The 17,075-nt window shown below is 42.1% G+C and overlaps 1 protein-coding gene across 4 annotated transcripts in view; it reads right to left on the reverse strand.

The window, feature by feature from the left end:
* LOC147903030 (uncharacterized) overlaps positions 1–5,824 on the reverse strand; it is a 31,404-nt gene extending 25,580 nt beyond the window's left edge. For 3 of the 4 annotated variants that reach the window (XR_015540914.1, XM_087374126.1, XM_087374125.1), the window contains exons 1-6: positions 5,077–5,824; positions 4,618–4,935; positions 4,464–4,517; positions 3,922–4,056; positions 3,715–3,807; positions 3,445–3,533 (exon numbers count right to left, since the gene is read on the reverse strand). Coding sequence is in view for 3 of the 4 variants with exons in the window: in XM_087374126.1 (XP_087230252.1) it covers positions 3,445–3,533; positions 3,715–3,807; positions 3,922–4,056; positions 4,464–4,517; positions 4,618–4,935; positions 5,077–5,161 (774 nt within the window). In the remaining variant the exon portion in view is untranslated. The remainder of the gene's footprint in view (positions 1–3,444; positions 3,534–3,714; positions 3,808–3,921; positions 4,057–4,463; positions 4,518–4,617; positions 4,936–5,076) is intronic. The other variant, XM_087374127.1, reaches the window with a different exon arrangement.
* Positions 5,825–17,075: the final 11,251 nt, after the last annotated feature.

Below are 17,075 nucleotides of genomic sequence, written 5' to 3' on the forward strand. Positions count from 1 at the left end.
CTCCCCCAGTTTTCTCTCATTCACTATCCCTAACTTCGGAGAGTCTAGGAAACTGGACGGGACCAACTACCTGATCTGGAAAGTGAAGATCCGGAGTCATTTAGTGGCTCGGAAGTTGTGGAAGCTGACAACAAGAGTGGAGGCAAAGCCGGAGGACATGGTGGACAAGCAAGGGAAGATTCTCATGGCAGTAGACAAAGAGGAGCTCAAAGCTTGGGAAGACAAAGATGTCCATGCTCTGGCATTAATCATAGGGACTACGGCGGATTCTGTTTTTCCACATATCTAGATGGCCGAAACGTCGGTAGAGGCATGGGTCACTCTAAAAAATCTATACGAGACAGACAACACCCCCTGGATTTTGCTTCTTCAACATCAACTCTACAATCTTGATATGGAAGAAGGAGATACGGTACATAGCCACTTCGTCAAGGTGGTGAGGGATCAACTGGCGGCAATGGTCAAAAGACAGACTCATGCCATTTAACCTTGATGGTACTGAGGAGGCTACCTCGGAGTTTCAAGAGCTTTGTTACGACCGTGACAGCAGGACAGAGGACCAAACCTCTGACGTCTCTTCATTTGTCTCATGAGATACGAGATTGGAAGGAATTGTCGTTCTTCGAAGGCAGAAGGGGAAGTATTGGTGCTTCTTCAAATCTCGGACGCAGATTGCTAAGAGGTGATGGAAAAAGAGTACTGAAAAGAGTACCTGCTTGAGAACTCAGCGAGAGTTCATGGTCTAGGTTATCTGGAAATATTCATTGGTTTCACACCTTGCCGAAGGAAGGACGGGTTGAAACAAACCCTCAAAGCATGGTGCCTGGAAATTCAATCTCGAGTTTCCCAAAGGGAGTACAATGCAATCTTTCTTGATGCAGGCCAAGGTCATTCATGACCAGTTCTAGGCGATGGGTGATGCTCTCACATCTCTCCAGTTAGTGGCCCTCGTGTTACCAAGCTTCCACCAGATTATGACATGGTTTCTCAAGCAATGATGTGCCAGGTCACAAACAATCAATTAGAATTTAATGACTTATGCTCCCTTCTCCTAAGGAGGAAACAATACTCATATCACAAGGAAAGTCACGAATCACTCCAAGCGGTGAAGCACTTTCATCAGTGCACAAGAAAAAGCAGAGCAAGTGCTACAACTGTGGGGAGAAAGGGCCTCTGGCCAAAGATTGTTGGTCCAAAGAAAGTAAGAAAGTCTCCCCCCACGGGTCACAGCTAGAGAGGCCATGTGGGTGGGAGTGCGGCCCTTGATCAGTTGAAAGTCTAACACGCAAAACCAGTCTGTGGAGCTATGGACAAGATGTATTCGGAGTTCATTGCTAGACGTCACTGAGACTATGGACGCGGTGTGTATTGGCGTTCATTGTTCGAGGTTCCTGTATGTGATGTGTTCACAGTAGGATATCGGTCGTGGTGTGTCCCACATATCATTATACCCCATTGGAAACTCACTGCAGACTAGCATGGGGAAACAAAGCCGTAGTAATCTCATTTGTTGTTGGAGGAGGCATTCTGCTTCGAGGATCCAAGCTATCAAGTGCTCTCACCCAAGTGAAGCCACTATGCACACTGCTGGAGGGTCATGGTTGCATCTTCATCGGCTTGCTTCTTCAGATCATTGTGCTCGCCACCATGAGGGTGATCAGCTGACTTACTGATCAGGTAATGGCCGACCTGTGCTAGACGGTCCATATGGCCGACCCCCTGCTAGCCAACCAAGCAGGCTGGGGGCTATCTATATGCCCCCCCTTCTCCACTCTTGGTGTCTCATACTGGGCCTCTCTTAGAGCATTCTTCCACAGTTGTTCAAACTCCTTGGATTGAGGCCATTCCCCAATATATACAGTTGCAATTGCCTCGTATCTGCGTCACTTTCTCTCTCTTTCTTGCATGCTTCCGCCCACACCCCTCTTACAATAAGGTATAATTAAGAATCAGACCTGGTTTAGACACAACGGAGCGTGAGAAATCAGATACATATGCCACTTTCTACTAGCAGTATGTGCCGGACGTAAGGCGAGACACAGATCATTCATATAAATCTCTAGGTGTTCCTACTAAGCACCTCTAGGGAGGCAATGGCTGCCTTAGGTTCTACACTACAAGCATGTGGCTCGTTCATAAGCGTGAAAACCCAGTGCAGCTGTCTCGAGGAGTCCAAGCTGCAACCTCCGAATGAAGGCACCTCTCTCCGAGTCCCTACATGTGAAGGCCCAAACCACTCTCCTGGATCCCATTACACCTTGCGGAGAGGCCGCCCTCCCACAACCAAAGATGCCACTATGACCCCTCCTGCCCTGCCGAATCCGAAAATGCGGCAATGATCCAGTCTTTGGCCCAGACAACCTACTGCCCTAATCCTTAGCCACGCAAGCATATCCAAGGCCGCTTCCATCTTTGGATTTAAAGAGTTCATAAAACCCTAGACGTGAATAGTTTACTGATTACATGTAGAAAAGTGTGGTTGAACAAGCAATCACCTTCTCCACTTGAATTACCCTTACTAACAGCCTTGAACTGGAATACTTAGGCAAGCACAAATTAGCATAGTAGTTGTTGATAGAAAAGGTGGTCCGCATTTCAAGTGACATCTTTCCACATGGAAGTGAATTAATCAATGTACATTCTAGCATATAGGGCCAGAACATTTGTTGCAAACTTGAGGTGGATGTAGATAGGTATGACCACTTACTCTCACTTATTTTCATGGGATAAAAATCCTTTAGGGTGGATTTTGCAAGCACTAGTATAGGTGCAAGTGGCAATTATGTCTGCACTTCGTTAGTCAACTTCCAATAAAGACACCCTATTCGAAATTCATGGATTTGGTAGATGCATTCTGTCCTTGCATCATGCTTTTAAGGATCCAAGGTTCCTCTTTATTTCATAGTGCAAAGCCCAGTAGTTGTTGAGAAGGGTATGACCAGTCACCACGCAGATCCATGAACGCAACCAACGTTAGGGATAGGGTAACTGTCCAGAACACTCCTTCGCATGACTTCTTGTCCAAAGGATTGCAGCACCTATTCTTGCAGCCTCAAGCAAGATACCGTAATTTTTCTGAGAATAAGGTCGGGACGTTAAAGCTTGGGGATGCATTCGAGGTGGAGCTTAATCTTCCCCTAAAGTTGAAAGCGAAATGAGTTAGCACTGGCATCATAGCCGCATCAGGCAGTTAAACGGCCTAGATGCTTGACTAAGATGCCTGAGAGCTTGAGACACAAGCGGGAACCAGCACTGCATAGATTATCCAAAGACCAGACGGTGCTAGAAGTGGAGGTTGCAGAAATTCACATTTCCTTCTTAAGTCTGAATTCTTCACCTTCAAAAAGCAAAAGAGGCTACTTTCCTGAAATTAAACAACTCAGTAAAACTCATTGAAGTATGAGGATGACAAGTGGATGAATAAAATCTAGCTATGCATCGTACATTAAATGTATAGTACTTCCACTCGCCAGACTGCAGAGATAATCCATACAGTTGTGAGCTTGCTTGATCACGTGTTAAAGGAACGTTTTCTGTCAAAAATATCAAACGTGTCAGATCCCCTCATCATCAACTACACTTGCAAAAGCTCCCCAGTTTTGAAACTATAAAATTTAGAACCTTGTTAAAAACATCATGGTGCATCCACAGAACCGAGTTGATTCGATAATGAGTAAACAAAAGCAAAGCCTTAACGGACTATAAAAGTTATACCTGCAGCACACACAAAGGTTTCTCTGATATCATAGCAACCGGCTGTGCCCACACTAGCACATGGCTTGCTTAGATCTGTGTGGGCTTCACCATCTGCATACAATAAAGACAAAAGGTTTTTGCCTTGGCAGTGTGAATTTCTAACAATGCCGTTTGAATGTCATCACAGAAAATTCATAAATGCTTGTGGCTCAGCACGCTTCATACCTACACACCATGCCTTCAAGGAATAGTTCAGAGAGCTTCCCATGGACGACACACCAACATACCAAGGCATTGTATCCAAATAGGATACAGTAAGCTGCAACTTCAGGAACGCATAAGACTGACGGCATGTCACTTCTGCAAACATAACATTCATGTCATCCACAGGCGGAAAGTTTGGTAAATTTTAAAAATATGGAAAGTGTAAACCGCAACCGAGTATGATTTATGGAATCGTTTAGCAGGTTGATATTTTCAATTATTTATTATTGCCGTTCCCTTTTGAAGAGCTGTCTTGCAGAATTGTGTCAAGTTCTAATAAATATCCGACCTAGAATAAAAGACATCCATGCCAAGGAAAGCACAGCCTAAATAATGCTTGCTCAAACAATATTCCTCTAATGGGGCGTGTGACACGTGCTTGCAACTAGCGTTCTTGCTCGGCTCCACTGCTGTAAACATGTGATTAATGCCAGAGAAACAAGGGTTTTGCAATAGGGCCTGTATCGCTTCAAGCAACCGGAACAGCGCAATAGTGAACTTACTCTGTTCTACTTGTGTAAACGGACTACAGCTGTCCAATCTGGGACTCCGGATACCTGCATAAGTGCACAAGATTTGAGTCAATCATCTCTGACAAAACTTGAGCGACCCAAGAACCGCTTCCTCTGAACATCAACGGGCTTAACAAAACCTCACCTGTGGAAGCCACAACTGTGTCGTTGTCAGCATCCGAAAACGGATTGTGACCTTCAATATTTATCCAGAGCCCATACTGGACGTTGTCGAAATCCAAAGAGGTCGGAATGTTTACGGGGCTCGATTCAAGGGCGACAACTAGAACCATATTTTCCGCGGCACAGTTCTGTGCCTCTAAAGTGTAGACCTTTAGGACACCAGGATCGACAACTCCGACTATGTGGGAACTATTTGCAGAAAGCGTATCATTCTCCAAAACGTAAGTGTGAGGAGAAAACGAATAGGAAGTGCATGCAACAAAATCTGTGACAAATAGAACTGCAGAGACGACAATACGAGACGATTATACAAGACGCAGTCAAGAGGTATTCCAAGCGTGCGTTTCTTTCGTGAAAATACTGCAGGTGGAGAGAATTTTGCGATAGGACCAAGCCAATAGGAAACTGCGATCAAACTCACCGCAAAAGATGAGGCAATAATGGAAGATCCGGTGGATGAAACAAGCGCATCTATCCGCGTAGACATCGCTTGCAGTAGAAACCATAACAGGACGTCTGTATAGTCGAAAAGTCGCGCAGATGGTTGCTGCCGCAGAAGAAGCGGGACAGCAATGTGCAGGCTCTCCGCGACTTATTCGTTACTATTATGCAGTAGATCCTCAGATTTAAAAGCCTTCTGCCAGAGATTTCTTCGGTGAAAACGAAGTTGGGGAGGCAACTTTTGCGACAAACCAACAAGATCAAATCTCGATTAGGCGAAGGAAACAAAGGCCGGAGGCGAGGTTGTGAGTGTATATTTCCAGGATATGCATTGCAGACAGAGACAGGCAGGCCGCAACAAGCTCTCGTCCTCTAGTTCCTGAGCTTCGGCCAACGTCTACTGGATGTCTTGGCAGCGTCGTGTGAAATGCAGCTTGGAGTGGATGAGAGGAGTGCTCATCACCTTGGTCTTGATGTTGTTGCGGCAGCGACGGCAAGAGGTGCCGGGGCTAGCGAAAGGCCAAGGGGAGCTGCAATGCGGGGGCGAAGAAGAAGAAGTCGAAGAAGCGGGAGGGGGGGATGAAGGTGCGGCATTATGTTGTGGAGGTGCGATGCGGAAAGGCGAGAACAGAAGGCGACTCCCCTAGGTACGACCTGAAAGCAAGCAGGCCAACATATTTACATGTATAGTGAATAGCGAACGCCATAGCCGAGCTCCATTTCCAAGCAGAAATGCCTACCATTGAGAAGATGAAGATGAAGATGAAAATCAAGCTCCCTCCTCCGTCAACCTTTGTCGTTGACTTACTTTCACCCCTCCTTTTTTGTTTTCTTTCATTCACTCAACAAAATCGTACCACTTCCACGTGAGCACTTTCCTAGCTTGGCACCAACTCAATGCGGTTGGATGCACTCCGCTCACATTCATTTCTGGCCTCCCTATCTAGTGTCATTTGCTTTGGCTTGTCTACTTTCTGCCTATAGTTCCCTTTCCCATCTCCTCTCTCTTGTGGCTCAACATTTCCTCATCTCTTGTCTCGATTGTGTCTCTCCTTGCTATTTTGTTTGTCTTGCTCCCTTGGGCATCCACGATTGTATGTCAAAACGCCTAAGAAGATTGCACAACATACTAAGAGTTCTTGGTATAAGCTTGGACAAACAAGTGCAATCAAAATTAGTGCAAAGAGTAGTCTTATTGTAATAGGTAGAGATTAGATCCCAAAATCTACCTATTAAAGTGAATAACTACATATTTCTTATACTGCAAATACTTCTGTAACAACAGCATATAAAGTAGAACTAGGCAAAACAGAGTCCGATCAATAACACCATATCTGCATTCGAAATACTGCGTGACAGATCCATGAGTCGAATGACTAACTAACTACATATGGTCGTTGCTTGCTAACTTGCAAACGCGCCTCATCAGCAGTTGCACAAGTAACTCCTATTAAGGTTTTTCCATACATCCTATATCATTGTTAAAGATAAATAGTTCTTAAATATGTTTAGGCTACACTTGCCCACACTGGCACACCCGATGGAACAATCAGTTTTATGCCACAAAATTATTGAGACTCGAACCCACTCATTTATCCGTTGTAGTGGATCCAGTACAATGGTCTACTGATACTGAACTAGTTGGAATTAATTCATGATCCACATCATAATCTTCATGCTGAACTCCCATAAACTGCTCTTCATACTGATCTTCTACTTGATCTTCAAACTGTTCCTATTCATCCTGTACCTGTTTCTTTGGATCAATAGTGGTCATATCCTCCTCTTTCTTTGTACTACATTGAATAGATCCTCCGAATGGTGGTTGAACATCAGTGTATCCGGGTTTGCACCAGTCAAATCATTAACCACTTTAAAAGCTTGAAGTATTTCTTATGGTCGTACCAACTCCTCTTGAAAGTCTTTCTTCAGCTCGACCCGACCGCTACTTTGATTGCTTGGCCCTGGTGCTATATCTCTAGGTACCTACACAAACAAAAGCTTAGAAAAAATTTCTGCAGAATTAGTACCTTGAAGTGTTATTGAGGTCGCCTGGGATTGTTTCTGAAACGACAATAGTTGTTGCTTCAATTCTTGAATTTGCTTCTCCTGTTCCTGAACCTTATCCTTCAAGATATTTGTTGTATATTCCTTAGATGCAAAAGCTTCATAAGGTCTCTGAGCCAAAATAAACAACCTCTCCTTTAAATTATCCCACATGCCCTAAGATATAACTACCAACTCATTTTTAAGATTATCCACAACATCCACTGCTACAAATACCCCATCCAACTCTGTCTCTTCTGAAATGTCTTTTAGTTGCTGCTCCAAATCTGCAATGCCTCCAGTCTTGCTTACAACCATAAGTTATTGGTTTGCAACTCTGTATTGCGTTTAGACACTTCCTCCAAAACAGTTAAAAACTGATCTTTCATCTCCTTTAGCCATTTAGTAACAATAGGAAGACATGCCCTGCTGTTTTTCTATCTGTTGCATGAGCTTCTCTTGGTCATTTTCCTTCTGCTCTTTATACACCTGAAAATTTTTCTGTAACTGTGCCAAGTCATGTTTGATCTTCTGCATCTCAGTGCTTTCCTGGACCTATTGCAACAATTTATGATTTTCTTCCTGTAGATAAAAAATATCAATAGTAGCAGCCTCTGCCTGCATCTGATTTCTAAAACTTTATACAATCTCAACTGCATGGTTGAATTGCTCAAATGAAATACTAGACACCGAATTCTTATCGATGAGCGGTGTATCCATTGCATCCACACCCTCCATGCTTGGGTCCTGAGACATGGCTAGTCTTTTCTTTAAATCCATCATAGCTCCCTTTCTTACCAAAATTTTTGACTTCATAACAGGTTGATCTTTATGTAGCAACTTCTCCTTGCTCACAATAGGTGTATTCCATAAAGCTGAAGATAGTGATTTACCAGTCAGCATCTCTATTGACTGTTGATAAGTGTATTTGGCTTGCACCAAATCATCAATTGTATTATTGATAATCTCATCTGCATCACCAAACAACTGCTCGCCCTTCTCCTTACGAGATAGAGTTTTTCCCTTTTTAGGAGTAACATGGCTGAATAAGGCTGTGACATGAGTGATTATTGAAAATTGATTTGGAGTGCGAACTTGCTTCCTGGAAATTTCTTGTAACAACTTTGTGCACAACAGTGTAGCCCACGACACCTTCTCCTCTTGCTCTGCTGCCGCCAAATAAGCATAATTTTCCTTTGCCATATAGTCATTGTTGCAAACCAACATAATGACTCGTTCCACGAACCAACCTAACTGTTGTTTCCTAATAGGATCCCGTACCTTGCTGATCATATAGAAATTCTTAGGCGAGTAAGGATTCCCAAACTCTGCCATCATCACCTCATCCAAACACTTGTCTAGTTGAATCTCTTCCTCATAGTAGGGCAGACGAAAAACTGTAGCTATCAACTCTGGTGTGATTCTAACTCCTAAAGAAATCTCTCCCATTGTGCACTGTAATGTCTGGAACTGACTCAAAACTTTGAGATTATCTCACCACAGCTCCCATGGTAAGCATGCAAAGTCATACAACTTGATCTTCTTCAGCCACGCTTTGTTCATTGTCAAATTGAGAAATACCTTGGATTGCTGAAAAACCGGCGGACTCTCTTGTATGTGCTGCTTCTTCGACGTTTGCTTCTTTGGCAGTTCATCCGACTTTGTTTTTGAATCTTTCGAAACATTTAGCAAATCCTCCTCTGGTAGCTTCTCCTCCATTTTCACCTTCTTGCTACATCGCACAGGCGCTGGTGTTGATTTTGGGGCCATCTGTTCACTTGCCGCAGCCGATAGTAGATCAAGTTCTATACATGACCTCGGGAGTTCTTCGTCGTTATGAAGATCCACATTCACAAAGGACATCCTCCAACAAATACTGGCTTGAACACAACTTCGAACAAAAGTCAGAGCAAACTCATTCTGGCAGGGATAAAAATAGCTAAACCTCACACACGTCAATTCAAACTGAAGAGAATTTTTATAATGATAAGATGTTACCGATCGTAATCCGACTAGACAAACCGACCATGCCGAATATTGCATCAACCTCCCGCCTTGGGCATGAAGAATCATCATCGACATGCGTGAAACATCGCCATTAGTACAGCTAGTACGACTAACGGATTCGAAACTTTGGAACTTTGGAATCGGAATCACTACTCCGCATTTAGATCTCGCATCACTTCAAAATTTTGGAGCCGGAATCACCGCTCCGCATTTGGATCTCACATCACTTCAAAATTTCGGATCTCGAACCATAGTTCTGCATTCAGATCTCACATCGCTTCGGAACTTTGGATCTTTGAACCTGCAAGCAACCATTGAACACAACTTTGCCACCATGCATTGCACCACCAAAGCCTCTACTACAATCTCCACATAAAGTGTTGGAGCATGATATGGTTTCAACCGATACCCATTGATTGGTTTCTGAATTGCATTCCCATACGTATCCTCCAATTTGAATGTTCCCTCTCCTAAGACCTTAACAATCTTATAGGGACCATTATATCTCAACTTTACTTTACCAGGACGAGGGCCCAATTTAGAATTAAACATCAATACCAGATCCCCCTTCCGGAACACCTTAAATTTGATATTCCTATTGACCCATGCTTGTCTCCATTTTTGGATCACATCTGAAATGTATGAGCTAACAACCCGATCCTCTTCCACTTTAGCACATGCTGGATCTTATGATGAACCGACTCTTCTGGAGACAATCTGCATCCAGCTGCTATTCGAAGACTCGATACAATGAACTCCATTGGAACCACAACTTCACATCCATATACCAAATGAAACGGTGTCATTCTAGTAGTCACTTTGAATGCTATTCGGAATGCCCATAATGCCGAGTGTAACTTCTGGTCCCAATCAGTTTTGTTCTCTGAAACTGTTCTCCTGAGGATTTTCTTAAATGTCTTATTTGAATTTTCAGCCCAACCATTAGCTTGTGGATAATAAGTAGTGGACTTCTTATGCATAATCATATGTAAACTTGTTAGCTTTTTCATTACTTTGTTTAGAAAATGAACTCCCTAGTCCAAAACTATCTCAATTGGACACCCAAATCTAGTCATGATATTATAATATAGAAACTTAGCTATGCTTGCAGCTATATTATCCTCAATGCAATTGCTTCCACCCACTTTGTACAGTAATCTATAGCCACCAGAATATACTTGTTCCCAGTATACTTGGCACGTGGTTTGATAGGACCCATAAAGCAAGCCCCATTTTTGGAAAGGACCTAGAGGTAGCACGGGTTGGTGTGGCATTCTGTCTGCATCAGTTGCTCTTCCATCTTGCTGACATGGTAAACACGTCTTGGTAAATTCATGAGCATCCTTCAAGACTATGGGCCACCACAAACCGGCCTGAAGTATCTTTTTGCTAGTGATGTCCCTCGAATAGTTCCCTCCCGAACTTCCAGCATGTGCTTCCATCAACACAACTTTTCTCTCACCGTCGGATCACCAATGCCTCTCTTGTACAGCACCCCAGCTATGACCAGAAATGGTTTACTCTGTAGTACAAATTTCTTCCTTGGATCTCGGGATAATGATGACTGAGGTACCACACCATTTGTCAAAAACAACAACATTTGTCGTACCAATCGTACCCTTCCTCCGTATTGACAGAAAATAAATGAACATTAGGTAGATCATCTTGTACCCCCATAGGTTCTTTACCACTCAGCAATCTGCTTAAATAATATGCAACAACATGCTGTTTTCCTTGTGTATGCACAACGTCATAATCATATTCTTGAAGAAAAAGTATCCACCTAGGTAGTCGGCTAGACAATTGTGGTTTATTCACCAGATAAATAAGTGCTTGATGATCCACATATAGTACCACTTTATTTCCCAACAAATAATTTGTCGAAATTTTTGGAGAGCATACACCATCCCAATGCTTCCCTCTGAGTCACACTATAATTTTGTTTTGCCTTAGCATCCACAAAAATATGAAATGACAACTTCCAGTTAGGTGGTTTGAGGATGGGTGCTACCACTAACATTTTCTTTAATAGAATGAAAGCCTTTTGTTGTGGTTCTTCCCATGTAAACAATTCCCCCTTCTTGGTAAGCTTTGTCAGAGGTACACAAACATGAGATAGATACCGTAAAAATCTGCTATGCCACTTAATTTGCACAACAAAGCATGATAACTGCTTTAAGGTTCTAGGTGTAGGGGCATTCTAAATGACTTCCACTTTTCGTGGGTCTATGGTATGCTGGAATGGAATCACTTGAGGAGAGGTTGAAAAGATGAATGCACTGTGGCATATATCTCCACATGCTGCTAGAGATGTGAGTGCCTCATACTGAGGACTTACCTACTGATTAACTGCATGGTCACTAGTGAACTCTTGCTATGAATCTACATCTGATGTGATAATAGATGGAGTTAGATCCATGCATGAAAGTGATGGCTGTACATCGCTGAAATCAGACTGTGCTAATGTAGATGAAACTGCCTCGTATTGAGGACATACATCAAATTTGCCTCATGCTGAGGGCTTATCGATAAGTGTGCCTTGTGCTAAGGGCTTACCAGATGTGCCTCGTGCTAAGGGCTTACCGAGGAATGTGCATGATCAGCAAGTGTGGGCTAATCCATGCTAGCAAGTGATACCAATCGTTCAAGACCAATGAGGTTGGAGACAATACTAATAAAATAGATATGAGAAGGAACATGACCTTTGTTACCTTTGTAAATGCAACAACACAAGCTACAACACTCCAAGATCTAATGTAATAAAAAAGGCATGTTCTTGCATAGCTATGCACACATACAAAACTCATGCATGCATAGCAAATATAGACTCTCACTTGATTCATAGTAGTAAAAATTAAGTATGCACCCTTTACATTCAGCTCCAAGTTGGCAAACAACACTAGCATTGATCAATCAATAAAGACCTTCAATGTCTCTCTCAAAACCTTGTAAATGTGTGTACATGCATGCACACATGCACACACACAGATACCTATAGGGATAACCTTCTTTGAAAGATTTATAAGGATTCATATCATGCACAAGATAAGTTAATCATGTCCAACATTAAGTAGCTAGAACTCCCAATTTTCTAATTTGGTTAATCCCTTGTCAAATGGTGACATGTGGCAAAACTTGTAGCTCCACTTGACCTAGAATATTCAAGAAACCAATGTTACATATATTCTTATGACTAAGATAAAAATCTTAAGCTTATTTTTGGTTGCCCTAGTATGTATTAGTTCAAATAATTTATATGTCATTTGAGGATAAAAGCTATTATCTTTCAACAAATTCCTCCTCAAACTTGAGATGGAATACAAGATATAGTTTGGTATCCTTGTGAAGTTCTAGTTTATAAACCAAGTCTCACTCTTAGAATATTGCCCTAAAAGCCGATTTCCAAAAGCTAGGAGTAAAATTTGAATCTTTATCTAAAGCTATGCACATCCCTCTCAACTCTTTTACAAAGAATCTTCATACCTCTATGTAAATCATAGCATATCCTTCCTATTTAATAGGCAGCCTAGTATTAAAATCCATTAATATCAACTCCCACTTCCTATTTGGTATTTCTTAGGGCCTATCTTAAGGTTATAAATCTCTAAGAACCCTTATTTGTTTTGTTGCCACTCATTGGCACTAAATACATGTGTTCACGTCCTTATCTTATTTTAAACCAAGCCAAAATAAAAAATTCCTTACTTTTCATATTTCCATTAAGTTTTGTTAAACCCTGCATGAATGGAGATGAGAGAGAGAGACTGAGAGGGAGAGAGAGAGAGAGAGAGAGAGAGAGAGTAGAGTGCATAATACAAGATGAGTAACTATACACTAACATTGAAGATAAGGAAAATATTTACACCTAAGTGGATAAGGATGCTCCTTTATGCCCACATGTAGATGAGAGGATGACACCTTAGCTAGTGCAATTTATCCAATGCTCTAATACCCCATTTGAATTACACTAGAGGTGATTTGCAAAATGCATTTTTTGGATTTTTGGAATCAAATTTTACATTATACACTGAATAAAGTCGCATATTATATTCTCAACTTTGTTCCACTTATGACATGCTATGTGTTGTTTTAAAGATTTTTGCAATGAATATCTATTTGCATCAAATGATCTCAGTTCTATGTTTGAACTGTTATTCACAATGTGTATCTCTTGTTGGTTTTGACTATTTAGCGTAAGCCTATGTAATTGAAAAAGTTGATGATGCAATATTACAACAATGCCAATGCCTTCCAATGTCCTATGATTTACGAAATCCTTCCTTATGCTTGCAATTGTCTTTTGTAATTATGTTTATGTTTGGATCTTATCCCTAAAATTGTGTGGGTGCTTACTTTGCAATGACTCCCACAAAATTGTGAACATGGGCTCAAAAAATCACTTGATGTTCTTCATTGTATAGATCATTGTACATGATTTTGCTTTCTGTACATCTACTGTTAAAACAAGAAACTTTGAAAAAATGCTTCAATGTTGTATTGGAAGTGGGGTAATCTATCCATGTGGAGTCCCAATCTGTCAAACCATCTACATGTGTGTGAATACCAACATCCTAGAACACCCTCAACTGCTAGGGCCATACATGAGAATATTTCTATCCATGGTAATCTATGTTAGTCTGAGGTGTAGTCGTCGTATCTTCTGACATGGTATAAATATGTGATGACTTGGAATGCCACATCAAGCTGTCTGACCCAAACTCAGCTTGAAGTCACTCTACCCTAGCCAAGTTTGCCTATGAGAGATTCGGTCCCCAACAAGGGCTGCCATACATGCCTGCTAGCTAGGCTCGGAATTGAAAGGAATCCCTGGTTCGAGGGTCCTAAATGTGTGAGTGAAAGCATTGTCTCTCCAGTCAGGCTAATGAAGCATATCATCTGCTCAAACAAACCTACATCACCAATCTCATTGTGAAAATAGGGCCAGAGAAGAGAATCCCTAAATAGGTGTATGATAAAACAATCTCCATCGGTGATCAATCAAAAGTGAACCGCTCTCTAACCTCGGTCTTACCAAAGTTGAGACCCTCAAATCATGCAGTCCCAGAATGATTGTAACGCATCTAGGTGTCTTTCAATGCCCTCTGCAGTGAAGAAGATAATAGCATCACGTCATCTACATATAATAGGATTTGATCAAGGAATGAGCAAGAGAGCATCTAGCTCCCCTTACTGTCTCCATAAAAGTCTCGAGCTCGGCTATGTAAAGGCCAAATAAGGTTTGTGATAGTGGGCGACCTTATTTGACCCCATAATGCTCATGATCTCCTTTGTCCATCCAACTCCCATACAAAATCTTCATGAGATGCTCTCATAGAGTGCAGTAACAACCCATATAATCTCATGATTGTAACCTAGATCCTGGATAATAAGGTGGCCCCTCGATACTATCTCAAAGGCTTTGGGAAATACACGAAGCAATAGTAGACCATCCACCTTCATGCCCTAGGGGTGGCAAAATAGAGAAGTCATTGATATGTGATAAGAAGGCAGGGGACCCCATGCTGTACTCAACTAGCTGAAGCCCCCCCATGTCGAAAACTATGATGGAGCCCCACCATGTGGGAAATAGGTGAAACCACTTGAGGAACGCCAGACCATTACAAATGATAAGATCATGAGTCCTACCCATATCCAAAAGTGCATGCCCATATGATGTGATTGGGGCCTATCTATTAGTAGAGACTTGCTTCATATTTGCATCGTCTCATCTCTCCCATCTCTCCCAGGTGTATTCGCTAATCACTAGTAGTGGGCACCTTGTGTCTCTATGTAGAAGAGTATTTCTTGTCCTGTGTAGGACCTCAATAAGTTCTCTAGCTCTCTGACCATAAGTTACCATTGTAATTCTAGATGGTACAAGACAGGGTCTTGGTATCTTGACTCTCATAGACCTTTCTCCCCTATATGGGAGGGCAAGTAGGTGCCTGCGGGGCCAGTGAGGAGTCTTCCATCTCATACTACCACCCACTTTCCCTCCTTGTGGGCCAAGTCCTGCTGTTGTATTAAAGTGAATCTCTCCTCAGCCTATAGGGGTGCCAAATCCTGGTCTCGCAAGGCCGATCTACAACATAGTGCTACTTGTCAGGCCTAAATGTCACGCAAGCGTATGACAAGGGGATCTCTCGATTGGGATCTCTCCCTACGCCTCAGGCTCCCTCGGTTGCATGCCGAGAGAGAGAGAGAGAGAGAGAGAGAGAGAGAGAGAGAGAGAGAGAGAGTAAGAGAGTAAGTAAAATGTGTTTTTGGAAATTATTATAAAAATGAAATTTCGATCTTTATACCTCAACATATTTTCTCACATTCCATGTCCATACCAAATACCATTATTTTTGCTATAGTGCATTCTTATATAACTTTTAGGTTTGTTCTATAAGGGCCTAGTTTTAGAATTACTAACAAGAGTGCACAAGTGCATGTGGACAATACCTCATGGTAAAGCAAGCACTTTTGGATGCAAAGGAGAAAGCAAACAATTTTTAAAACTAGAATTTTTGTAGGATGTTCTCCATAAAGGACAATTTGGAAAACACAACTTAGTCATTTTTAATTGCACATGGAAATCCTCCACTATAGCACTCCTCTAAGGAGGCAATGCTAATAAAGACTTTAACTACTCTTTATCAAATCCATATATGCTTTACGAGTGAGTTCAAGCATTTGTACTCTCTTGTTTAAATTGGATCGATGGAGACTTTGAGTTGCGCATTCCTTACTCGTGCTTTTGAAGAAACTTTAGATTTTAAATGTGAAAAGAAAGAGTGCACTCTTATATCACGCGACCTTCTTCCATTGATAATTCCGATTAGTTTTTTTGGCATGCCTAGGGGTTTTGCCTTATTGGAGTTTTCACTTTGAAAGAATTTTCATTTTTGTGCGAGGTGTACGTGTGTGCATGGCTTTTTATGATTAGTCCAGGTTTCACTTTCTATTTTCTTCCTTGGAATCTCTCTCTCCTGTCCCCCTGGCCCTTCCTCTCTTCTCTCCCGCCCCCTCTCTCTCTCTCTCTCTTCACACACACACAAAACTTTCCGCCCTCTTTCCCATGCTATGCATCCAATTCGTCATCTTTTTGGATTGGGGCCGGCCTTCTTCTCTTATATTACTTCTTTTCAAAGTTGAGGTGTCGATCAAGGATTATGACACGTGTCATACATGTAGCTCCTCTCCTCTCCTCTCCTCTCCTTGCTATTCCCTTTCACCTACAATAACCGCCGCCTTCTCATAAAAATGGGACCCAAACCCGTCGTAGATGGGTCTAAATACTAGTATGATCCATCTTGGTTTTTTCGTGGAAACTTCAAATTTGCTATTTTTTGACACGTGTGTAGGAGTGGTGTAGGGTGTGTAAGATCCTTGTAGATTTCTGGTTATGCCTAGTCGCTTGCAGGAGGCCAAAGGTTAATGGTCACGTCATACGAGACTTTATTTTCTTTTTTGTTCTGTCAATTCCGACCAGTTTGAGAGGATCTCCAAACGCATGCGCAAGGAATTCGATCAATTAAGTGCGTCGACCAAGTTTCGTTGTTAACTTTCACTTCTCCTGCCGCGAATTTTGTGGTGCCACTACTAGTATCTGAGGTTGCCCAGGTCGATGTCGTGTTGCCATGCGAAGAGGACGGGCGCTCACGAGAACCGCTGAGAGTGGTGCACTAGGACTTGCTTGCGGACGACGCAACAGCGCTACCGAGGAATGCAATGGAAAGGCACAGCTCACTTTGAAATGGAGAGCTCAAATCGAGACCGACGTTCCTCTCTCAGGCCATGAGAATTACCTTTCATTACCATCTCTGTTTTATAACGTGGTTTTGCTTTGCGATTTTGCATATACTTTCGAAATGACGTTTCCGTCTAAAGAGACTTATGGCTAGATCTATTAAAGAGTGACTCATTTGGTACTCGAAGTTC

Source organism: Dipteris shenzhenensis, chromosome 4, assembly GCF_047967505.1.
Source record: "Dipteris shenzhenensis isolate YYH24624 ecotype China chromosome 4, Dip_SZ_1.0, whole genome shotgun sequence".
NCBI lineage: Eukaryota > Viridiplantae > Streptophyta > Polypodiopsida > Gleicheniales > Dipteridaceae > Dipteris > Dipteris shenzhenensis.